We start from the raw sequence: 25,833 nt of genomic DNA, 5'->3' as shown, positions 1-25,833 counted from the left end.
CCTTTCTTACTGGGATCATAATGGACCAGCACCACCTGGTGCAGAACACAATCCTTGGTAGTTTTCCAGACCAGACAGGATAAAGCCCTGAGCCACATGCTCCAGTCTTCTCGCTGATGCTTTGGGCAAGAGGTTGGACTCGGGACCTCCTATGATCCCTACTATTTCTGGTAGCAATAGGAGTGAAGGAGGCTGGGGAGAGTCTCTTCTGCATTCAGGATGTGATCATAGTCGTCAGTCTTCAAGAAGAATTGAAATAGTAGTGCATCCAGGAAACAATTTCTAGGGTAGTCAGAGGAACAGAGCAGACAACAGTAGTCTAGGGAAGTGTAGTTGGGAATTTTTTTCCAAGTTAGAGCGAGATTTGATTTTTATGGGACATAGATAAAACAACACTGACAGCAAGTGTTCTGCTTTTGATGCTAATGGGATGGTGGTTTGAGTACAAATGATGTCCAATTCTTGCCACTAAAGGCAAACGTAAATTAGTGGTTTACAGCCTTTGACCTGTAGCTGTTCATGGGCTATGGACTAGTTCTAAGGGATCTGCAGGTAGTAGCTGAGAAAAGCAGGCATTCTGACAGTATATTTAAATTGGCTGATTAAGGGCTGCACCTCCACTCAAAAATTAAGGGTGTAGGAATTGAAGGATTGTAAACAAGAGTTCATACCAACAGAAAGATACAATAGTATGTCCTCAAAACTATTTAATACCAGATTGATTTAAGCCCTTCACAATGTTTTGGCAGATAAGAAAGGAAACTATAGTGAAGACTGTATAAATAGCCTGTTTGAAAATGTCTTTTTAATTGTTGGTAATATGTGTTGGAATTTGCATTCTCCTGCAGATGAGTTTAAAAAATACCAGAGAATGGACCTGTCTCTACTCATCTCAGTCGGGACAGGGAGTAGAAAGCGAGCTCGCTGGACACTGTCAGTGTGTCAGCTGGCTTTATACAAAATCTACGTTCCTTTTTGATTTAAGACAAACTGTAAACCTTCAGTGCTAGGTTGTAATAAGTGGGTTTTTTTCTGCGTTAGCCAGTTCAGTAGTTTGACCGTGCTGTTTAGCAGTTCCAGGGAATTCCCTGGTGGCACGAGAGGGGGATGTTGTGATGTCTGTCACAACTTTGACCTCAGTAACACCATATATGGATGGGTCTTGGTCAGATGTGGATGTCTGTACATGGTCCTGTACATTAGAAATTGTCAAAGATTAACATACTGTTTAATTCTGTCATTGCAGATTTTACTTTCTGTGACTATTATTGTGTGTGTTTAGTTTCAGTCTTTGGCAATGACATGTCTTATAAACCCTGTGTTATTTGTGATTTTTATGGCATGATTGTTTCCATCTCTTAACTGCAGTAGCCAGTAAGCAACAGTGGAAGAAATCATATGCCTATGGAATGTGGACTGAGGATGTAGGAGTCTTAAATTTAAGCACATTCTCTTCAAATTTATCTGATCTTTGTATTTTTTCTGATTAACTTAAGGAAAATATTGGAATCAAGTGGGACAGTCATTCTAGGCTATAGTTCAGTAGTGCTTGAAATATTAAGTGTTTTTCATTTTATGCTGGTTTTCTTCAAAGTAACTGTATAGTACAGTCTTCGGCACCTCTGAGTGTAATGAGCTTGGCTTTTATTTCTTTTTATTAAGCAGAAATTAAGTGAAAATATTATGGTGAGGAAGGGTACTTAGAGGAACTACTTCGTGTTCAAGACGAGGGAGTCAGCTCTTTGTTCAGAGTTGACTGGACAAATTAATTGAGAGCCAAACACTACTGAAAATACCTGTCTTCCTCTTTATGCTTCTAAGTATTTGTAGAAATCTGACTCATCTGTCACAGCCTGATTTCCATATATAAATGAAGAATAATATTTTCTTTGAAACTCACCATAAATGTGCCCTGTTGCCTGCTGGTATTGTCTGAGAAAACTATGGACAGTGGCTGTAGTTGACTGATTTTAGTGTACTAGCTTGTCACTGTTACTGCAATGTAATACTATCAAGCAGGATTTCCTTGCACTGTTCTCTTTCCCCTCCTTTTTTAACTGAGTCAGCTAAAATAGGTTTTAGTATCTAATCCTTACTGAATAGCTCCCAACTTTAAAGAATGCTATGTTTTGCTCTTCCTCTACTATTCAAAGTGAGCTATGGACATAGTCACAGGAGATGGAATGGTTGCTTACAAAGATTTTTTCCCTGGAAAGTTGAATGAGGTTTGAACTGAAAGAAGTTGACTCAATTTTGGCCTTTTGGTGCACTTCCCTTTTACCACTAGTAGCAGGGAGGTGAAAACAGGCAACTGACTTACCAATAATTCTCTGTCTTGAGAAACTAAAAAAGTCCAATCAACCAACTCACTCTTTCCACTCCCCCTGCTTCAAAATGCTGTTTTTCTCCCTTTAAGACCATTATCATACATCAGTTGAAACTGTGAAACTACCCCTGCAGCTCTATTCCATGGGCTTCTCAGTCTAAACATACCAGTCCTATAATAAATTATATTAAAGGAGAGACGTGTTTTTCCTCAGGAGATTCTGTATTTTCAGGTCATATGCAGCATACTCAAATGTACTAAGTAAAAGCTATCGTACTTCACCGGAATGAATGAATTGCTTAGCATGCACTATAAGCTTTTTTGTAGCAGTTGGTTGTCTCAAACTTAAGAGATCACTTCTAGAACTGAACACACTTGCTTTATTCACATCTACTGTCTAGACCGGTGAATATGTAACCCACCCTGACTGAATCACTTTGGGAATTTTTCTTGTGCACAAAGACTGGAAGTACAATATATACAACTTAAGAATAGAAAGCAATGGTTTATTGGAAGGTGTAGATAACTGGTAGCATGTTAGTCCTAGCTAAGTGTTAATATGCCCTTCATAAGACATCTGATAAGTCATGAGGAAGAACCTGACCTCAAACCAGCAACAAAAATGCCCAGTGTCACCAGGTAAAGACTTGTTGTCCTGACTCCTTGGGAGGTACAATTATAGGTATCCAGATAGGGAGGGAGGAGCTCAGATCATTCTTTGAATCCTTTATGAGAATTTCAGAGACTTGGAAATAAGTAATTTGTATCAGAGACATTTCCTAAACTGTTTGTCCTGTCCAGAAATGTGATGACTTAGCAAGTACCTGCAGAGTCTCAAATTCAGGTTGGTCATGCTTGTTTCTGTAACTCCATCTCTCTAAGCTAGGGCTGTTTATTTTTATAAAGAGCAGTTGTACTTCCATATCGTATTCTTCAGTCACCGAGATTTACTTCAGTTTTGCAAGGTTAGAGAATCATTAGTGAAGTGGTTTACCTCTTAATGTTTTCCACTCTTGAAAAGTTTCACAAAGCGCTTCATAACAGCGCCAGCATACTTCAGAAGAAGGCCTGTTTATAGCTGCTACAGTGGCTGGTCCCAAGCTGCCCAGCTGGACAGTCTACAGTCCCTCTGGTTGTTCTAGGTAGAACCCTCAGTGAACTAAAATGTCATCACCAGCAAATGGAGTTCATAGTGCTCACAAGCAGCTGTTAATGACAACAGACACTAAATTCAGCATGTGTCAGGGGTTGCCAAGCAAAATGGCTGTACTTGTTGCTGCTGTGGCTGAGATGCCAGAGTTCTTGCTGAAGTTCTTGGTGGGCTGCTGCTTGTTTGTACCAGCTTACCCTTAGCTTTCTTTCTGGGTGCTGGTCCTTCAGTACAAGGGGGTCATAGCTGAACCTTCTGTGAGTTTTCCTGTACAGACAAGCTGGTTTCAGGATTGGCAGCAAAGCTTCATGTCTGAAGTGCCCTCACTTTTATCAGCATACGTCATCCAGTTGATTTGAGAGGCAGCAGAAAGTAGGATGTATACGAATGTGGTGTGTTGGCCCAGGCTAACAGCCAAACTCCTGCCCAGCTGCTCACTTACTCCCCCTGCTCCACCTCAGTGGGCGAGAATAAGGAGGAACAGGAATAAGAAAGCTTGTCAAGATAAAGACCGATTGCTTACCAATTACCGTTGCAGGCAAAACAGACTTGACTTGGGGAAAACTAACTTTATTGCCAATTAATATATATCTCTCTCTAATTACTGATTGAGATATTGGGAACCAAAAAGACAAACACTGAAACAGAGGGAAAACACCTCGTCTCCCTTTTCCAAGCTCAACTTTACTCCAGCAACTTCTCCTCCCTGCCTTGTTATCGCCGCAGGTTACAGTCACTGCCTTTTAAAGTGGCAACAAGGGGTGTGAGGAGGATTGGGGATGGGGGTGTTGTGGTCAGCATGTAGGGATTTCACTCTGCTCCTTCCTTCTCCCACCTTTCCTTTGCTGTGGCCCAAGTCCTCCACAGGCTGCACAGACTATCTGCTCTGGTGTGGGCCCTCTGTGGGCTGAAGGAAACACCTGCTCCACTGTGGAGCTCCTCCTCCTCTGGCCCTGGTGTTCCCTCTGCTGCAGCTCGCTCCTTTTTGTTCTCTCTCCCTCTGCCTGTTTGGCGTTCTTGCCCTTTCTTAAACACATTTTCCGTGAGGCACCACCAGCTCAGCTAAGGGGCTCAGCTGTGCCCTGCAGTGGCCCTGCTGGGCTGGCTGGAACCGGCTGTCTGGCACTGGGCAGCCCACACCTCTCCTCACCTCTGCAGCCCGTGATACCCAAATCCTGCCACTGCAGAGTATACCCAGCCTGGGATGGCATATGGTGAGGCAGGAGCCACATCGTTTTAAGGTAAGAAAGCTGACAAGTAATGGCCCTGCTGTCTTTTGAGGGCTCAGCAAGGAGCTTTGCTTAGCAGAGATTCAAGAGTTTGCAAATCTGGTAAGTAACACAGTTTGCCTTTGAAGAGGCTATTTTGGCTCTGGGAAGTTTTGTATTTATCACCTGTGTGGTGTTGTGCTTCCTACCCTTTAATTGGGAGAAGTGCGGTGCTTTTGCACGTATCGCCTTTGAAAGATGCTGGCTCCAGAAATAGCGTGAATCTTTCCAAAGCTGAACGTAGTGTGTGTGGGAAGAGAGGAATATGTCTACGATAAGCTGTGAGAAACTAGCTATCAACGGAGGTGGTGGTTGCTGCGGCTCTCCCTGCGTAGCGAGCCTGTCAGGAGTAACTCGGGCTGGTTGTGGTTGTCGTTGGGAGTCTCTGCTTGCTGTGGTCTTGGGAGGGAAGATTAGAGGAAATGGCATCTTGTAGTCCTGCTATTAAAGCCACATGGGATTTTCAGTAATTCACTTAGTCTGTACAAATGGGTTTAATTATGTTTCTCTGCCTTTGTAAGTAGTAAAAGGTTTGGGAAGCTTGAATTACCATACGATGATGACATTTTAAAAATTTCTGTAGTAAACCTAGAAAAGCAGCACTCTGGGGATAAAGCGTCCGTTCTTTGCCAGCGTTTTAACAGATTGCAATTACAGCTGATGGTACAGTGTTGCAATACTGTGAAGGAAGATGTGACAGGAAGGAAGGATTGCATAGTTCTCTATTCTGAAATGGATAACGGCTTTGTGGCCTTCTTAGGAAAACGTGTGATTCTTTTCTTGAGGAATAAATCTTCTCCAGAACAGAGATTAAGAAGATTCACAAATAATTACACTTAGCTGTGAAAACATTTCTGTGTATATTAAATGTGGACAGTTGCTCACTGCACAGCATAGCAGTTGGCACATTTCTTACCCCTTCTGTTAGGTTTGGACAGTTTGTAGGTCTGCCTCTAAAAAACTATGTCAAAGTGGCAGTTGTTGCACGTTATTGTTGCTTATTGAGTGATAAGGTAGTCATAAGCTTGGCCGATATATTGCATTGAAACTAAGGCTATAGTTACAAATCAACAATTTAACAGCATGGTTTTGAGGGTGCTGCTGCTGTGGAATTTTTATGTTATCCTAAAATGAAATTTAAGAAGGACATGGTTTTTTTCACCCCTTAAATGCAGCCTTGCATGGAGGTTGATGCTAGTAGATTTCTGATGACAAGTTATTAACTGAAAAACAGAGTTGTGTATACTCAGAAATTGTTAACAGAATCTGACTGTTTTCAGTGGGCTTTCCCCACACGCAAGCTAAATCAGTAGGGAATAGAAGGACACTCACGGTTTTTATTTATGTGTGGTTCTGTAATGGCTTAAGTCAATGAAAGTCAGTACCCAGCCCCTCCTCTTTACATTTAGGGGAATGAGGTGGTTCAGGTCATTGGCCCAGGAAAAAATCAACCTAAGTAGTGATGTAGGACCACGTTAGCTTATACAGGGTCTTTTGAGCACAAGTACTGGCATAAGATACAAGTCAGGAATGTCGATGACGTAAAGGAGGGACTGGGGCAGTGCCAGCTTTTGTTGGCTTGCATTGCTGTGGAATTGTACCTTTTATAAACTGACAACAATGCATCTTCATATGCAGAAGAAAGTTGTATCCTGCTGCTGACAGGAAAAAAAAATATTCTTACAAAGATAGCTTCCATTATATGGTATAGCTACACAACTACATGTATTTGGTGACCTTGTAAAGCAGTCAAGATGTGGCTCAGTTTGCAGAGTAACTTTAAAACCACGCTATGTATCTCCTATGACATTAACCTGCCAGGTCTGACGTCATAGCAATTGTAATGTTACTGTGCAAGGAAGCTGTAGGTTCTGAAGCAGTTAGAATTTCCAAATGTGAATACAAACTATTTTATTTGCTGTTGTGTATATCAGGAAAGCCTTTTTTCAAAGATGTGCTGCTGTCCTTTCAGTAGTTAGAAATATAAGATAGATAACACTTAAGAACTATGTTTCTATATAACTACAATAGTTTAAAAAAGCAATCTAACTTCATATATTTTAATGTTAATCCTTTTTTTAGCCACAAAACCTGTCCGCAGAAAATGTGGTATGGCTACCTTTGAACTTCTGTAAAAATAAATTCAAGTCTCAATCAGGTGGTCTTTTGCAGGCTATATTAACATTAGCATTAAAGTTGACGAGAATGTAAACAAGAAAGACTCAGTATAAGAGTCTTTGGTTTAGAAACCAAAGATGTAATGTTTTTATGCTTCCTTTCGCAATTACATTATGATTACAAGTTTATAGGAAAATCAAGTTATGCCTTTGGTATTGGAATTAGTCAATACTTTGCATCAAGTGTGGGGAAAGTGCCTGGTTTTCAAGGGAACAGCTCATCAAGATCTGACTGAAGTCTTTGTAGCAGGATAGGAAAAGAAGTATTGCTATAAGGATGGGGGAACCTGTGTAGCTTGGAGAGCCGTAGGCAGAGTGGGAATAGATGGCAAGGGCAGAGCTAAGGCGAGAGTTAGGTTTGATCTTGCTTTGACTAGGCATTTGTGAGGCAAGGTAGCAAATTTATCAGAGTAGCTCAGGCAATGCTACCTTCTCAACATAAGTCACTGCCATGTGCATTGACTTCTTCCTTGCCAACAGCAGCAAACAATGGCTTTTCAGGATGCTGGTGAAATGGTTAACGTGGACACGGCCAGTTTGCTTCTCCTGGTCATTACTATTTTGCCCATTCATACAGATCTCCCTGATTCACTCATTTCTGCCTTCAGTTGCCTGATGATTGGGCTGGCAAGGATGTTTAGCCTAGAACTGCTTTTGGTACATAACTTTCAAATTATTTAAAATTATTGGAAATGGCTGGACAAGTGAGATGTAAATAGAATTGTCTTACCTTTTTTTTTTTCCTTCCTTAAATGAGAATCTGACCAAGTTGTCCCTGAAATTTTGATATGTTTTGTTTCTTTTCTTGTGCAATTCTGGTACTCACGTATCTTTGATTTTTAGAGGTTTTGCATCCCAGTTGGATCAAAAGAAGATGTACGTGCAGCTCAATGTGGCAGCGTTTTTAAGTGCTCCTTGAAATTACGGTTCCAAATGCCTGAGGGTTTCCTCTGTGTGGATGATTTTTAGAAAATGTTACTGTCTCATGTTTTAGTGGTTGTTGGGGGGGGTGTGTGTCCCCACTTTTCTTAAGATATCACTGGGTCTTCAGCTATTTCATGGTTAAAACCAACTTTGTCAGTTCTTGAAGTAAAATTCTGTACGTGTTTTCCATCAAACCTGCTTTCATCAAGACTGCGCGATTAAATGCTGCAAGGTCAATTTGCAGACTGGCCAGTGAAAATGCGCCTCATTTTCCCACTTAACTACACAATTCTCTGTTCTGTGCCAAAGTGTTAATTTTTTACAGACACACTGTAATTATACAGTGATTAGTAACTCTATAGGGTGTGGTCATAGATAATACAGAAGATAAATGCTTTTCAAAACTGAGCTACTGTAAGGTAAGAATTAAATGTGCAATGAGGTTCCAATTTTTAGTAGTAGTTCTGCAGTGTCCTGTCTCATCCTGCCAACAGGGACAGTGCAAATGCCTCCCTTCAAGAAGAGGTAGCATCTGGGATCAGCCAGTCCTTGGAGCAGCCATCCCTGAATCACCAGCCAAAACAACAGTGATAGAGAGGAATGGGCAATGAAAGCAGTGAGTCTTAGTTTTGTAGGCAGTTTCTTCCCCTGTGTTTCAGGAATAGCAGCTTCACTTTCCTCCCACCCTCAGGACAGAAGAGTTTGTCCTTTTGGAGCATTCAGGTGCAAACTGGATAAAAGCATCTGTAAGCGTGGATATGAAAACACATTTTTGGCATGATTTGTATTATACTCTAAAGGTTTCCTGTCTTCTGTGGCAAATCACTTTTGATAAATCACATCACCTTTTGTGGTAAGATGTTTTTTCCCTTTACTACTAAATCATTACAAATGGTGGTAGCTGGAACAGTTACTGCCACTTTCATTAAGTGCCCTGTGCATCCTGGAATCTCCTAAGTGCTACAGCCCAGTCCATACCAAAACATTTAAGACTGTGGGAGCTTTGATGTAAGGATGTAAGTAGTCCTGAGGCAGTCAGAAGTATGACTCAAGGTTTTTAAAAGTTAAGCATTCATTTAACTGTTTTGTTAGGTCTGGTGCAACTTTTCATCAGTTCGAAAGACTGAGCAGCCATCTTTCAGTAAGTCAACAAAAACAATGTATTAATCTGTCAGCACAGGCAGCTATTGGACCAAGTCCAGAATACAGGTCCAAATAATTAAAAAAAAAAAATAAGGGCCTAGTTCTGCTGTTTTTTTCATGCTCAGTAAAGAAAAAAAAAATCTGGTTTGTCAAGGCGAGTTTAGGTTACAGTTTGGGTCTGTTTCTGTTGCATCACTGTCCTGGTTTCAGCTGGGACAGAGTTAACTTTCTTTTTAGTAGCTGGTACAGTGCTGTGTTTTGGATTTAGTGTGAGAATAATGTTGATAACACACTGATGTTTAGTTGTTGCTAAGTAGTGCTTATCTTAAGCCAAGGACTTTTCAGTTTCCCATGCTCTGCCAGCAAGCAGGTGTGCAAGAAGCTGGGAGGGAGCATAGCCGGGGCAGCTGACCTGAACTAGCCAAAGGGGTATTCCATACCATGGAACGTCATGCCCAGTATATAAACAGGGGGGAGTTGGCCGAGAGGCGCAGATCGCGGCTCGGGAACTAACTGGGCATCGGTCAGCGGGTGGTGAGCAATTGCATTGTGCATCACTGGTTTTTTTTCTCTCCCTGCCCCCCCCCCCCCTTGTTATACTCCTTTTCATTACTATTATTATTATATTTCATTACTATTGTTAGTATTATATTTTACTTATTAAACTGTTCTTATCTCAACCCACATGTTTTACTTTTTTTTTCCTTTCCTCCCCACTGTTGGAGATATGCGAGAAACAAAAAGGATGCTATTTAGTTAACGAGGCATGACCTTGAGAAGAGAAACAAGATGACACCATAAGTCAGTGGGTAAAGACATACCAAGATAAGCACAGGGGCAATCAAAGAGCTACTTGAACTGTGAGTGAACTATCCTAATTAACATACTAGAAAACCCACCCTTGAGTAGGGAGAGCCCCCTACCAACAGAAGCCCCTTCCTCACAGAATATGCGCAGTAAAAAAGGAGGACACTGCGACTTTAAGTGGAGATGAGACTTGCGAGAACCAATAGGAACGAGAGTAACTAAGCAAAACTGTAAAAATACTGATAACTGTTGCTTGAAAGGTATAAAATGCTTTACCGTGTGTTAACCAGGTATGCTAGCTTTGGAGTTACCACCTAGCACCCATCTCTGTGCAGACATGAAATAAACAAATATCTCGGCTCTGTGTGTTAATCGGCTTTTTTGCACACCGGGTGAAAGAATCCTGATTTTTGGGACACCACCCCCCCACTGGGAGGGGGGAGGGGGAAGCGGCTGCGTGGTGCTTAGTTGCTGGCTGGGGTTAAACCATGACAATCACATTTCTGTTTTATGTGTTACCTAGTAGTAAAATAAATGGAAGTTTTCAAAATATTGGTATACATGCTAATGTATTACAGTACTTACGAATAGCAGAGGGAATTTAGAAACATCAAAGCACTTCACGGTGCAGCCTTATACTGAGGTCGCAGATGATGGGGAGGCGGCAACATAATTCAAAAAATAAAAAGGAAATCAACAGGCTACCAGGCTGAATCTGATGATTAGCTGAAGAGGGTGAAGGCTAACGAGTGCTCTGAAAGTTGGAGTGGGTGCTGAGCTTGTGTGTTCAAATGGCTGCTGTGAGGGAAAGAGGCATGTAGAAACACAAGCTGGACAAGTCACGGCAGTAGGAAGGAGTCAATGAAGTGGGCATCAGCCCACCAACAGCTTGGCCTGAGACATAGGGCTTGTGCTTGTGGGATTTTGCTCTCAGCTGGCCTGCTCATTTACAGACTGGGATCAGCAGTGAGACATTGGATTTGATAGTTGTGGTAGGCAAAAAAAAAAAAGAGAAGCTTAAACTGTGAATGCTGATAGGTAATTACCACACGTAATTGTGGTGTGTGTGCAGGGTGAGGGTCTCAAACTGAGCTTTTGAACTCTGGAGTACAAACCTGCTGCTTGCTAGGTACAGCTGCGTGGGCTGCTTGTGACTTCTTGTAACACCTGAACTAAAGGGGCATTTCCTGAATCCTCCCATTAACGAATACGCATGAACCAGTGAGTAGGCTGATCGTGCTTTCTGCTTTGGCATGTGGGCTATCACATCGGAAAGCCAGGGGCTTGGGGATGGGAAAGAAGGTGAACATCCTGCAGGGAGAAAGATCTTGGAAGTGGGGAGAGATCCTGGAGGTGGGAGAGATACATGGAGACAAATGCTGGGGGAGCTTGGGGACCTTGGCTGGTAAGGTTTGGGGTTGATAATGGTGAGCAGCTGTGGAGCAGGGAGCCAGCACAACCTTCCCAGACCAGTGGCCATCTCCCTGATGGGAAGGGCTGTTGGGCTTGAGTGAGTGAGATAACCGATTAGGGTGACAGCTCAGATGTCACTGGTTTTAAAATAAATCTCTGTATCCAGATCTACAGCTTGTCTTGCCTGTGGTGCTAGTGTAGGATAAACACATTTATTGTCCATTATGGATCTCTTCCTGAATTGGGACCAAGACCTCTGGATGACATCTGCATTGATTAAGATATTAAAATGCAGTATCTGTTCTTGCAGAGTGTCTGCTTAGAAAGACTGTCAATGCTTACTGAGAAGCATGTTACTGGGGACTTTGGATTTCCATTTACTAGCTTCACGGTATCTCTCAGTTGCAATATTCCTTCTAATTCTCGTTTCTTTTATTCCTTTTTATGTTGCTGGTGGCTGCAGTTTTCTTCTAAGTCATGAATTGGAATACATTTGTTAGCTTTGAAAGGGATTATAACTTCATTTGTTTCTCTCAGAGTGCTGATGCCCTGAACAATGCATGAGGTGCATATGTGTGTGTGCTCCTCGGTGATGGCTGTTACCCAATATGCTTGTTTCACTGTGCATGTTTATGCAATTTAAAGACATTGTTGAATTGACTCGTCTGCATCAAAATGCCGCTCTGTACATCGTTATATAGCCGGCTGCTTAATGCCCTTTGAAAGTACTGTGAGATTTGTGCCAACGCACCCTAAAAATCCACATCTGTGGGAGCTGCAGGCTGTCCCTTTGCTGGGGGCAGCCAGGCTGGGTCAGCGGCCGCCTCACCCCGGCCGCCGGCTGGCTGTCAGCCCGTGTCCCGCCGGCCGGAGCCCCGCCAGGCAGGTGGGCTCGCCGCGGCGGGCGGGGTGTGCGAGGGGCGGGCGGGAGGCGGCCCCGGGCACGGCGGGAGGCAGCGGTGAGGGGTCCGGCGGCACGGCGGGGGCGGGGGGGGGGGGGGGGCGCGTTGGAGGCTTCGCCCCTCGGTCCCGCGCGGGTCCCCGAGGCAGTGGCTCAGCAGGGCGGGTGGGGCAGTGCTCCCCCCGCTCCGCCGGCCCCTTTCGTGGGGCTCCCGCCGCAGGCACCTCCGTCCCCCGGGCAGCATTTCCCGCGGGCGGCGGGGCTCCGCGCCGGTGCGGAGGCAGTTGGCGTCGCGGGCAGTCTGACACCACTCCCCGGGAGCCCTGGCGCCGGGGGCGGGGGGTTTCTGTCTTTCAGAATTACAGGAAAAAGCGTTACTTGTGCTGAGCCTGGTAACTTCCTATTTTGTTACATCCTTTCGCAGTCGCGGGGAGCCAGAGGTCCCTGTTAGGCAGAACGCCTGTTCTGAAGCTGCGGTAAGTGAAAAGTTTTGGTTGGTTGGTTGTTTTTTTTTTTTTTTTGCAGAGATCCCTCTGCTCATTTTGTTAATATGGAACGTGGGAAAGTGTGAAATTCTTCCCTAGAGTGTTACTCGAGTGGATCTTTACCAGCGGTGATGCGTGCTTGCATTCACATATCTCTAGATGTTCGTCACAGACTTGAGGTAGTGCATGCTTCTGTGTCTCTCTGGGCCAAGCAACTCCTTTCAGTTTCTTTCAAGTCCATAAGACAGTAAGAATTGAAGCTTCCTATTTAGCCGATTGTGTTTGTCTCTTTTTGGGAAGAATATGATACAGATGTTTGGCAGTGGTTTTCTTTGTGTGTGAAATGGTAGGAGTTAGTTCTCAAAATGTTTGCAATATATGCAGTCATCAAAGGCAGTAAAAGCTCTTTCCTAACTGCTGGCTGCTTAAATTGTATTCACTCAGATTTTCTCAAAGTGGCGTATCAGATTTAGATACACTGGCCCCATGCTTCTTGTGTACTTGAACAGTTTCTGCCTCCTAGGAAAAAATAATTTTGCATTACGTTTGTGTACACATCGTTTACATGCACTCAGGCTTAAACTGTGGAAGCTGCACTGAACTTCTCATCTGTAATGGACTGTGTGACTTGTCTTTTGAAGATGATTGTCTAAAATAGTTGAAATCTAACTTCTAGCCTCTGTCTGTGAATTAAGACACTGGGCAAGAGAATGTTTTAATGCTTGAAGAAAGCTTCATGTATTGGGCAAAGGAACAGAATGGTCAGTTCAGATTTTTCTGTCAGAGGCTAATCAGTAACAAAACAGCTCTCAAAAGGGATAAAAACGGGGGAGGGAAGGCTTTAGGTTTATATCATAGAGGTTGCAGTATTGAACATTAAAGATCTTGATTTTTCTATAATAATCATGTAAGTCTGGTAATTTTTTGCATTATTTGGTGCTTGTAGTGAACGTTTTCAATTAAAAAATGCTGTACTGGGAGATCTCAAAACGTGGCTGTTTTTAGTAGGTCCCATGGAGCCTGGTTTCACACTATCGTGCCATGTTTCAGCTAGCGGTTTTGACTAAGATATGAAAATATTGTTAATAAAGTTTATAGTATAGGTAGTAAACAAAAGAAAAACAGGATATATAATCTTTATGAGATGATCTGAATTAGCAGGGTAATATGGCAGTTGTCTTATGCAGATCAACACCAAGATAAATATATTTGGGATCAAAGAATACAGAGGATGCTCAACAGGACACAAAACTCTTGGAAAGTAGTAATGTAAAGACCATTTTAGATGACTGTGTCCTCTGTTGGGGCAAAAAACAGCTAACGTTCTGCTTAGATGTACAGTAATGGGAATAGGAGGTAAGTGTCTGGTAGTGATCTTATGTTCTATAACAAGGTACATGAGGTGTTTAGCATCCAGCAGTGAAAGGTGATAAGGAATAGGTAAAGGTTAGCTGTGCAGAGGCTTCCCTGTCATGTTATACATTCACTGCATTAATGCAATGGAGACTGTAGCTCACTTCTGTAAGTCTAGCTCTGACTATTCAGATATTGTGCCTGCACTTCAGGAAGGGTGTGAAATACTGGAGAACCTTCAAAAGAGGATATAAAAAAATAACCAAAGTAAATGGAAAACAAACCTTTTAGAGAGGACTTAATGTATATTCTTTACACTTATAAGGTTGAGATGAATATGGAGAAGGATATTTGATAGTGGGAGTGTAAGCAAACTTCTTAATCACTGTGAAAAGGAGATAAAATGGTGTGTAGGTATCGTTTATATTCCAAATTAACTCCTAAACCCAAGAAAAAGTGATGCAATAGTAGTATAAGTGCAAAACTCACTATTAGCTGAGCCTGTAATGAGTCTGAGTTTATAATGTTTTTTAGAATATATGATTAAATCTCTTTTTCAGAATGATGTATTATGTGTACAGGTAAGCTGTGGGGTCACAGTCATCTTTTCTGAGTGACAAAGTATGAAAGTGAGGTTTTGCTCTCATTTTGTTCTCTTCCTGTGTCTGTGGGAGCACAGGACTACTTGCATTGTTCTCTGCATTCTTCTAACGCTTGCAGCGCTGCAGTAGGACAGGGATTATAATTATATCCTGCGTTTTGGGGCTGTAGCTGATTCCATGAACAGTCCAGGAAAGTTTTTGTTTGCTTTCTTACAAAACACAGTTTTCTAATATTATAAAAGTGGATGTGCTTTTTACCCTGGAACATCTGGAACTGGTCTTAGTTTAAGAGGCAAGGCTGGACAGGGTGAACTAATGCTCTGAAGTAGTACAGAAAATATTCCTTCTGATTTTCTGACAGGTGTGTATTCTGTACAAACCTCAGGTTAAAACCACCCAAATCTGGCAACTGTAAGAGATTTGGATCTGGCCACCCTCTCTCGATGAGAGTTCTACATTTCTTTAAAGCTCAATGCATGGATCCTCCTGCCCTGACCATCCATTTTTCTCACCTAGTTGCTTGCCATGGCAGAGGCATATTGTTCTCCACCTTTGTTTGAGTGACTGTGCTCAAGGAAGGGGCACAGAGGCAACCATCCTATCTAAATAACATCTTAGTAACCAAAAATGTCTGACACAAAATAATCTCTCAAAGTAGACTCTTGTAACCAAAATAGACTTTGTAGTCCCTCAAACACTGAGCCTAAGAAGGTGGCTCCAAGACCAGACCTGTACATGAAGCCTGTTTAAGCCCTAGCTTGACTGTTTTCTTAGTGAAAAAAGAACAAGGAATGGCAGTGCCACTATGAGAGCTGCAGTTCTCTCTGGTAGTATCACCAACATTCAGTTCTAGTGATCTTGATGGCTTGGCCTTTCTTTTAGTGAGCATTATCAAATTGGATATAATCATGTAGTTAAAATGAAAAAAGTTACCAATATGTAAAAATAAAGAAATTAAATCTAGTTTTGTGTTTGTAGTTTTAAGCTTTTTCCCTAAAAATTAAGTTTTTATTATGAGGTATAATGTATTAATTAGGAAACAAATATTTGTTTTGCAGCTTTTTTATCTAGCTGAGCATTTTATACCTTAAGATATATTTAGAGGCTTGTTATGCTTGTTCAGACCATAATGAGTTATATTCTATTTACTAGATATGGATTAATTATTTTTCTGTATTAGTATCAAGCTGCATTTAGGTAAAAATTGTATTTAAATTCTAATGTACAGCATTTTATATTAAAACATATTAATATTCAATATGCTGTTAAATATTGTTCTATAATAAAAGACAGAGTTTATCAAAACATGTTTTGCATCTGTAACTCTAGGGTATACTAAACAAATTGACTGTTATCAGCAGTTATTAACTGAACTGACCTTTCCTGGTCACTATATCCTTCAGGATTTTGGAACAAAAGTATCTTATCCTTTTGTGCCTATTCTTTTTATTTAGAGACTGAAAGAGGAAAACGGCTTTCCTGCTTTTTCAGTTTCCAGTTGATTTGCAGCTTTTAAAATAACAAGTCATTGAACTTGATGAACACAGCCTTTGTTTCTACTTTTCCTTGCCTGCTATGGCATATTTAGAACAAGTTTCTGCGGTCAAAAGTTGGCACAGCATTTCAAGGGGCTCTGCTCCACGCTGCTCCTTCAGATGTGTCCGTAAGCTTAGTGGTTTCTGTTTTCTCAACAAATGTGTATCGTTTGAATTTATTTAATTTAAGTGATTTTAGTAGATTATGACAGCATTATGTTTTAAGATAGGCTGCCATAATTTCAAATTTAAATAGGTTTATTTTTTAAAAGAAAACAAGCCTAAGTCCTGTTTAAATCAAGTTCTCTTTAAATGTTAAAATTTTAAATCTTATCCTGGTCTGAGGTTCAGCTGACTATTTTTTAGCTCAGTTAAGGACTGTGGGTTATGAAACCAGTGTGCTCAGGATCTTTCACTACAGTGTCTGTCATTTTTCCCATGGATGAGCTTGTCAGTGCATGATTTATAGGGATTAGAGAGCTGGGAAAAGACATTAGCTGTCCCTCACATTTACTGCTTCCTCCAGTATGTTTACATGTCATTCTCTTTTCTGACCTATGTAGAGAAACCTCTGTTTTCCTCTTCTGATGCTCGCTGATACTCACCCTTGATGGAATCCTGACCAATCCTGGAAGCTGATGCTTCTACACCCTGTTATCTAGGAAGGAGACTGAAGTTCATTATTTGGATCGTTTGCCTGAAATGTCCTCTTTCCCTCTAGGATTTGTGTAAACGCTGATGGATTTGAATCTTGGAGTTCTGAAAACTGATGGTTATGGCTTTTCCAATTGCGTCTGTGCATAACGTCGCAGTCGGGTGGCCCAGTGGGGCTCAGCACAGGCTTGGGCTCCTGGCATTCAGCATTGGCTGATCTCGTATAGGGCAAAGTCTGTCTCTCCGTATGGTAGCTGACACAGCAGAGCTGTAGCAATTGCTACTAAAGACTAAATAAAAGACACCAATGGCTATTCAGCTTCTTTCCTCTTTCATAATTGTTAGAGGGGTGTCAGACTTAGTAGGAAAGGATGCCCTGTCAGGTTCCAGCAAAGATGATAGAAATTCTTGAAGATGACTGAGCTTATATTTTATGTAGGCTAAAGGCATACTGCCTTTCCATTTATAGACGTACCATGTTCTTTATTCATGGTGTAACAGCTATACTGCATGCAGAAGTATGAGTTTGTGGGGCTAAAAAAAAAAACCTTAGAATTGGATCTGAATGGAGAAAGCTTTCCTGTTCCAAAATGAGGGAGAAGGGTGATTAAGAAAAAGTCCTAAATAGAGTATGGGAAAAGTTACTTTGGTTAATCTTTTCCTCTGACTTCTTTAAATTTTTAAACCATAGCTCTTCCAAACAACTTACATTTCAAAATGAAAATGGAAAGACAGAGGTTTTGGTATTGAGAAGGCCTTGTTTCATCAACTGTATTACACAATTTTTTATTTATTTAATGAGACCTTCATTGAGATTTGCCCCTTCCTGCAAGAAATCTGGCTTTGGTGAATCAGTTTTTAAAATACTTGAAGAAGACAGTTCTGTTCATGCTATTTGTTTAATCATCAGAATTTAGCTTTTATTAGGTATTTTTAAGCGAAGCAAATCTGAATTTATGATGTGACTTTCACTCAGGAGTGTTCTTCCATCACTTTTACACGTGCAGTTTCTTAAGTGAACAGCCAAAGAGCTATTTACTCACGTACCAGTATAGTGACAACCACGTAAGACATCAGCAGGGTTGTAACCTGCTGAGTTGCTACTGTGGTCTCTGACATGTAGTAACTAGCAGCTGGCATGTCAAATAACCGGTTGCTACTTGGTATTTGAGAAAGTGGAAGGAGGTGCAAGATAGCATCAGGACTGAACCAAATTAACAGCTCATAGCTGGCAAAAAATGTCATGGAGGTCTCTCTCCCCAGTCCTCTCCTCTGTTTCACCGAGATGCCTGTAAAATCATGTAGCAAGTTGCTTACATTTGCTAATGTAGCACAAACACATTTTTTGCTTAGTTTTCTGCTATTTTAGCAAGTGGAAGTGACTTACTGTGTGATGAGCACTAGAAGAGGGGGGAAAAGGTAGGTATGGGTACAGGACGAGGAGCACTCACTGAGTGTGGATGGGATCCTCAGCTATTTAAGCTTTCTGGTGAGCATGTGGAACTAGAATTTTTCAAAGGCTTGTAACTTGGCATTGTGGCCAGATTTGCCATGCCTGATCTTTTAGCGCTGTGCTCCACTGTGGTGGAATGTGCGGTGGTATGTGGTATTTTTGGCACAAGCATGACTCAAAAATGTTTTTATGATTTTCCAATGCTCTTGAGTTCCAATTCCTTGCTAAAAAAGTGTGGGATTGCTGGAGCTAGTCAAAGGAATATGATAAAAAAAAACAACTTTCCTTGTTCTTGGAAATAACTATTTTGGCTGAAATGCAGCCTCTTCTGTCTCGTGTCCCCTCAAAAATAGTGAACCAGCATATGTAGAATATGAGCAGAAACTTAGAGCTTTGCCAAGTTGTAAGCAAAGACAGACAGTGGGAAGTCTTTGATAAACTTAATAGGCTTTTTCCTTTTTTCTTTTTTATATAGCAGATTGTTCTTCATTTCCCTGCTAGAGTTTTTCACTCTTTGAAGTGTTCTATGCTTTAACCAAGGCCATGGTTCCACTCATACTGTCTTTTCATTTTTCTGACAAACTCTCAGCAAAGACCTATGAAATAATTTAATTTCCGGAAGAAGGGTGGCTGCTCCCAGATAAAGTCAGTGTCCGTGTCAACTCATGGTAGCTTTTTTTTCAGCGGATCTTCTATTGAAATGAACTGTTAATTTTATTAAAAACGTTTTGTAGATTGATCCTTTCCCAGGCTGGAAGGGACTTTGCATGTCCTACCTGCGGAGAACCATGATCTTCGTTTTGTTCTTGGTATTAGCTGGTCTTTTTTTTTTTTTTTTTTTTTTTTTGAGTAGTCCACAAAGTAGGAAAACCTATTAGCACTTTTTATTTAGAGCAGTGTAATCAAGTTCAGTATTGACAGCTGCTCTGTGGTGACATTGGTTTTCTCTCTTTTTGCTCGATTCTTTTATAGTTGCATATATTTGAAATTATGCTGCTGCCTATATGATCTGGAAGCAGTTGTTTCTTGACATACTGTTATCTAATCTTATGTCAGCTTTGTTTTTTGTTACTCTGTAGTTATGTTCGGTGAATCTAAGGAAGAAGTCAATCACTACGGGAAATTCTTTAATTAGTCATGGCTATAATATTTAAACTTTGTATTCTATGGTTGATGCTGACAAGTGGAAAGCCTGTGTTTTGAACTATTGGTTTTATTTCATGAAGTCTTTACAGAATACGCAGTGAGCTTTTATTACATGTTGCTAGCAGTTAAGTCTACAGAAAAGAAAGAATAGAGCTTTATTATTTATGGTAAGTACCTTAAGCTCTTTCCTGTAAACAATTATATGTATGCTTATATTCACATGCCACACAGGATTTGGTATTCTCATGAATGAGTATATCCTCCAAGATTAAAGCCATATCCATAGAGCTGTTGCAAAAACATTTTATTTGATGAATAAAATTGTTTACTTTTTAAAGTTTTTAAAAAAATGCTTATGCCAGTGTAGCATCTGTAACTCGTTATTGATTTGTCTTTGGCTTACCATTCCTCCTCTGTCAGATAGTTTTGATTAGGTGCATCATCTTGTAGTGCTCTTGGTTATTTTGCTTGGCTTTGTTGATGTTGATAATCATCTTTGAAGTGTGTTGGTTTTCGGCAACTACTAGTCTCCTAGGTAATGAAGTACTGACTACATCAGTGTTTACCACAGCTGTATAGCAATCATTGGTGTGTGTTCCTATGAAGTTGGTAAAGCCTTTTTTAGAGTTATCATTATGATTTTTCTTCATTTTTGAATGGAATGTAGTTTTCTTGTAGCCATGACTTTGGGACTGATTTTTTTTACTTTGGTATCTTTCTTAAACTTTAAAAAATATAGTTAAAAGAATAAACACACACTTTAGTGCATACAAAATATATTCTTAGCTTTAACAGAGTGGAACTTCTAGTATCTCATCAACATTGCTATGGACTATATTCTAAAATTTAAAAATAACTATCTAAATATTTTTATATCTGCATCTATTTTTAATTCTGCACCTACTGGTGCAGAATACTTGGAACAATTGCTTAAGGTTCCTTGCTTTTACTGCCATCAATAGCGTAATTCATCTTTACTGCTTTGAGAACAAGAACTTACACCCAAGGTAATTAATGTAGTAATAGATTCTCTTTTTGAAATTGCTTTGTTTCTTGTTGGTACACATCTTGATACAGCTGTATTTTAGGAGTGTGTCACTGGGCAAACTCCTCCCTCATTTCTCTTTTTATCCCATGTGCCTTTTTTGGTTTTTTTTCTCCTGTTTTGTACTGTCATAGCCTCAAAGTTTACAAAATGCTTCCTGAGACAGACTGAAAATAATGTTGAAGATGAGTTCTGGCAGAAACTGAGTGGAAAGCATTTTTTTACTATGGTTTTCTCTTTTAGATTGCCGTAAAACTTAGTTTTGCTACAAAATAAGTTTTTGTGGAAGGGACCATAATGTAGGGCAGAACCCCTTCTGCCTGTATCCTACCTATAGATTTCTGTCCCAAACAGTGACCTGGTGCACACCTGCTTCCCAGCATTGTCCGAACCTGTGGGAGGAGGAGATGCCTTGTTTGGTCTGAAAGCTGCTGGTGTACCTGTTCTAGGGAGATAGCACTTGCCTCCCACTTGGAGCCCTCCTGAGATACAGGTTTGCATGGAGAGCTGAAATTCCAGCAGCTCCTCAGATAAATCTGAAAACCTGATGTGAAACAGGGACTCTAACTAACTGCAGCAATAGTAATGCCCACCTTTTGCTTATGAACATAGTAGGTAGAGACACTTGTCCAGTAAGTCGGAATATTGGGCCCTGGGCCCTCATCTGCTGGAGGGGATCTGAAACCTCTGTTTTCTGCAGGTAGATCTCCTACTTACTAGCCAAAGAAGTAGTCTAGCTGGCAACATATTCTGCCCTTCATGTTGCAGCTGGGCCACTTTACAGACAGGGGTTGTCACAGAGAAGGTGGTGAAGCATGGGCTGGATGCGCAGACAGGTGAATTGAAAACTGGCTTAGCAAATGGACCCAGAGGGTAGTGATCAGTGGCACAAAGTCTAGTTGGAGGCCAGTGACTAGTGGTGTACTCCAGTGGTCAATACTGGATCCAATCCTGTTTATCATCTTCATGAATGATCTGGATGATGGTGCAGAGCATACCCTCAGGAAGTTTGCTGATGACACAAAGCTGGGAGGAGTGGCTGATGCGCCAGAGGGTTGTGCTGCCATCCAGAGGGACCTCGGCAAGCTGGAGAAACGGGCTGCCAGGGACCTCATGAAGTTCAACAAGAAGTGTCAAATCCTGCACCTGGGGAGGAACAACCCCAGACACCAGTACAGACGGGGCTGAAAAGCTGGAGGGCAGCGTTGCAGAAAAGGCCCTGGGGGTCCTGGTGGACACCAGGTATAGAACATGAGCCAGCAATGTGCCCTTGTGGCAAAGGAAGCTAGTGATATCCTGGGCTGTGTTAGGAGGAGTGTAACCCGCAGGTTAAGGGAAGCGATCCTTCCCCTCTGCTCAGCGCTGGTGAGGCCATACTTGGAGTACTGTGTCCAGTTCTGGACCCCCCAGTACAAGAGAGACGTGGACATACTGGAGAGAGTCCAATGAATGGCCACAACGATGATTAAGGGACTGGAGCATCTGTCGTGTGGGAGAAGGCTGAGAGAGCTGGGACTATTCAGCCTGGAGAAGAGAAGGCTCAGTGAGGATCTCATCAATACCTGAAGGGAGGGTGCAAAGGAGACAGAGCCAGGCTCTTTCCAGTGGTGCCCACTGACAGAACAAGAGGCAGTAGGCACAGACTGAAACACAGGAAAACATCACTGAACATCAGGAAACACTTTTTCACTGTGAGAGTGACTGAGCACTGGAGCAGGTTGACCAGAGAGATTGTGGACTTTCCATCCTCGGAGATCTTCAAAAGCCGGCTGGACATGCTCCTGGGCAACTGGCTCTGGATGGCTATGCTTGGGCAGAGTGGTTGGACCAGATGACCTCCAGAGGTTCCTTCCAATCTCAACCACGCTGTGATTCTGTGAGTGATGATAACAGTGCCTGAGGCAAGGGGAGATTTTGATTTCTGTCATTTTTCCTCTGGAACCCTAGATTCAGCTGTACCTTTAGAAGAAATCATTCTACTTCTTTGCTTTCCTCCTTCTTACCCCAGAGTTTTGGGGTTTTTTGGCTGCCCAGCAGTTCAGTTTCAAAGAGCAAGCCAGAGAGAGGTGCCTTGCCTTTGCAGAGTGTCCTCAAGTCTGGTGCCTGGGATGCTTAGCTGGGATAAAAACAATGTGAATTCACCCTCTCTCGGGTGGATGATGAGCTGGGACTCTTGCCCACTTCCTGAACAATTGTTTTGTTAGGTGATGATCCACAAGAGATGTGGATCATGCCTTCTGCAGGCTGTTGTCTTCCTTTTCAAAAGAATTCATTCTGCTAAGTGAATCTGCTCAGAAGATGGCTAGGCAGGCTCGATTTCAAGTGGATCTAGATATATTTCTTATCAATTCTTTACACAGTCCTTGGAAGGTAAATTACTTAGGTGGATGGGATTGCCCTCAGAAGGACTTCAGGTGCACTTACCTCTCTCTTCTTTATAGGAAACGTATACACTTGTCTTAGGAAAACTGCATCAAATTTCTCCATCGTGCAGGAACGTAACACTTAGAGCAATACTTGAATGGAAGTGAGAAATGCTGAATAGCATTATTAACTCTTACACAAATGCTTACAAAGTATTACAGGGGCATCTTTACTTGAAGTATATTATTTTTATTTTTATTTTATGACAGCATTTCCTGTCCATAGTTACCAAAAAGGAAATGTTCAGCTGTTTGATTTGGATGTTCGTCCTGCTCTGCAGCTCCATAGCAGGTATGTTTCTTGATTATTAGCACCTGTCTTGCCATAAGAAAGTTTTCCAAAAGGTGACCTTCTCCAAGTGAAATTTCCAAGAGTTCTGAAAATGAAAAAAATGTATTTTAAAAATAGAAGCTAGTAGGTGATTGAATAAGTAGTGTACAGTATAGAGAGAAAAATTAATTATGGCACTCTTGATGTCCTTTTGTGGAATGTTAATTGTGATCATGATAGCCTGGATTTGGGTTTTTTTTGTATTTAAAGTATTAAAAAAGAGGTATTTTAAAACTTACTTTGTTACCTGTTTCCTTGTTGCACAGGATATAGAAGGGGAATCTGCATCTGGAAGTCATATCATAGTTCAGTTCTTGTTGAGTTGTAAAGGCTGGTAACTTTGGAGATCTGCTGATGGAACAAATTAATGTTTGTGTAACACATGAACACTTAAAATGCAGTTAATGTCTGCTGGTTTTGGACTGTTTTAAGTCAAATATTACCTGTTCAGAGATTCATGCAATGACTACTAATGTTCTTATTCGTAATTTTAAGTCACCTAACAATGTGTGACTATTAATTAATTAATTAATTGAAAATGTAGTGGTTCCACAGTCAGTTTAAGGCAGCACAGGTAACTACTGAAGTTGGAAGAGCAGGTAACTCTGCACTCCCTCTGCCTCTCATCTCCCTCTTCTTCTGCTGGAGTGCATGTTTGTGTGGCTAGTTATGAAGCGGTGAGGAATCTGATCTGGATGGAGGATGATGTTATTTTTTGCCAAGCTTTTATTTTTCATCTGTAACAGTTTGCTTTTGGTTCACAACACAGGCATTTCTTCTGGCATGCAAAGGGCACAACATAGGCATTTCTTCTGGCACAGCAGTGAATGAGTGGTTGAGGATTAAAAATGCTTCTTGTGACAACAGTGCCACTTTAAACTGATCAAGTTGAATAGTATGGGTTAGAACAGGAAATCACAAGGACAGATTGAAATAATGACTTTGTGACAATAATTGAAAGTTCACGTGCAATTTATTACATACAACTTAACACACAACAGTAACTTATTATATAATGGTATTTGTGTCTTAAATTGAGGATTACATGGAAGAGGGGTGCATATGTTTGTAGAAGCTTGCACAATCTATGAAACAGTGCAGGTAATTGCTTACAACTGATATACAGTAAAATTTGTGCAGTAGAGTGTAAAATAGCCATTAGTATGACTTTGAAACATAAGGAAATTACTTTGAAACAAAAAGGACACAAAAAGAAACATAGAATGCAATTTGCAGTTAATACACCCAAAAAGGAGAGAATTACCAGAAAACAAGGAAGAAAGTTTAATATTGAATTCCCTTTTATTCCTACATTCTAGCAAAGAAATTCTGTTGGTAACAAGTTGGGTGTTTTTTGGTTTTATTTAACAGATTTATTTACAAAATTTGGCTTCAAGAAATAAGTAGCAGCAAAAAAATAACCAGCTAGCTCCTTGCAGGAATCTAATGGGTGATTCTTGCACTGTTTGATAACTTTGTTGCTGGATTCATTCATGCAGCCTGCTTCTGTTTTCCTTTTACATGCATTTTGTATACAATTCCTGCACTGTATCTGGGAATATAAATTCTATGAGGGGTAAAAGTGCTAATGAAATACTGAAATATATTGCAGTTTAGTTGTAAATTTTAAACTTACCAGTTTGATGTATTTTCTGATATAGTACTTAGTAATGATAACATATAAATGGTATGCATACCTTTTACACATAGGAATGTTTTTTAAAAACAGATTTAAAAGACAAGAGTCTCTTTTCTTCATTTTCAGCTATTAAAAAACATTTGAGTTGAAATTTCTCCATTATTTCTGGAAAGGTATAGAAACATCATTCTTAGATAATACCTATGGTAATATAGTAATTAATGTGAACTGAGTTTCCAAACAGCAATATCTGATTCAAGTGACTAACTGAAAATTTTATTTGAACTCTGTATGAAAAAAATCTAATTAAATGATCTGTAGACAACAAAATAAGTTATCATTTTTCCACTGGTATTTTAAAAGGAATTAGGTTATGTGATATCTTTGATTTTGTTTTTAGATGAAAACTCTGTCAGAGATGCTGACATTTTTCCTTCATCTCCTGAAATTGAAAGAGGATCCACCCTGAAACTATTTTGTGTTCTTGGAAAACGCTACGCACCTCACAGAAATGCAAGCCACATCATCTGGAAATTGAATCATGAATTGATTGCTCAGGAAAACTATAACATTGTGAATGAGACTGTATCTAGTATAACCATCCATAATTTCACTTACAGTAAAGCTCATGTGAAATGTTTCACTAAGTACTTGGGCAAGGAACAACTTTTGGTTCACACTGAAGTTAAATCTGGCTGTAAGTAGAAATGCGGAAAAATGAATTTTAACATTTTTTAATAACTTACTGTAAAAATTTTACTTTTAAAACAACTAGTTGGTTTTTTTTTTTTAAGCTTGTGGCATTGTTTGACGCCTGTATTCAAGTATCTCCTTTTTTTTCTGACATAAAGCATGAATTGCAGGCCTTCCTTACTGACACTGGTCCATAACCTCTCTGACCCTGACTTTTGGCCAGCTGAAGTGGGTGGAGGTTTTCTGTTGAGTTCGGAGGGTACTGGGTCTGTCCCTTTGGTTATGTCTTTTGTCTAGCCTAGCCAACTTTAGCTTTCTCTGGGGAGGATTTCCTTTCTAATCCTCTGTTCCAAAGAAATTATAAT

General features: G+C 40.8%; 1 protein-coding gene across 1 annotated transcript in view; it reads left to right on the top strand.

Annotated features, from left to right (window-relative positions):
- The first annotated feature begins 4,661 nt into the window (after positions 1–4,661).
- The window catches only part of IL31RA (interleukin 31 receptor A), a 46,808-nt gene continuing 25,636 nt past the window's right edge, over positions 4,662–25,833 (top strand). Inside the window, exons 1-3 of the mRNA XM_050913570.1 lie at positions 4,662–4,717; positions 23,016–23,097; positions 25,176–25,472. Of these exons, the coding sequence (XP_050769527.1) occupies positions 4,688–4,717; positions 23,016–23,097; positions 25,176–25,472 (409 nt within the window). The 5' untranslated portion in view covers positions 4,662–4,687. The remainder of the gene's footprint in view (positions 4,718–23,015; positions 23,098–25,175; positions 25,473–25,833) is intronic.

This window comes from Gymnogyps californianus, chromosome Z, assembly GCF_018139145.2.
Source record: "Gymnogyps californianus isolate 813 chromosome Z, ASM1813914v2, whole genome shotgun sequence".
Classification (NCBI taxonomy): domain Eukaryota; kingdom Metazoa; phylum Chordata; class Aves; order Accipitriformes; family Cathartidae; genus Gymnogyps; species Gymnogyps californianus.
Note: the sequence above shows the minus strand (reverse complement) of the source record. Positions and strands in the feature narration are given on the sequence as shown.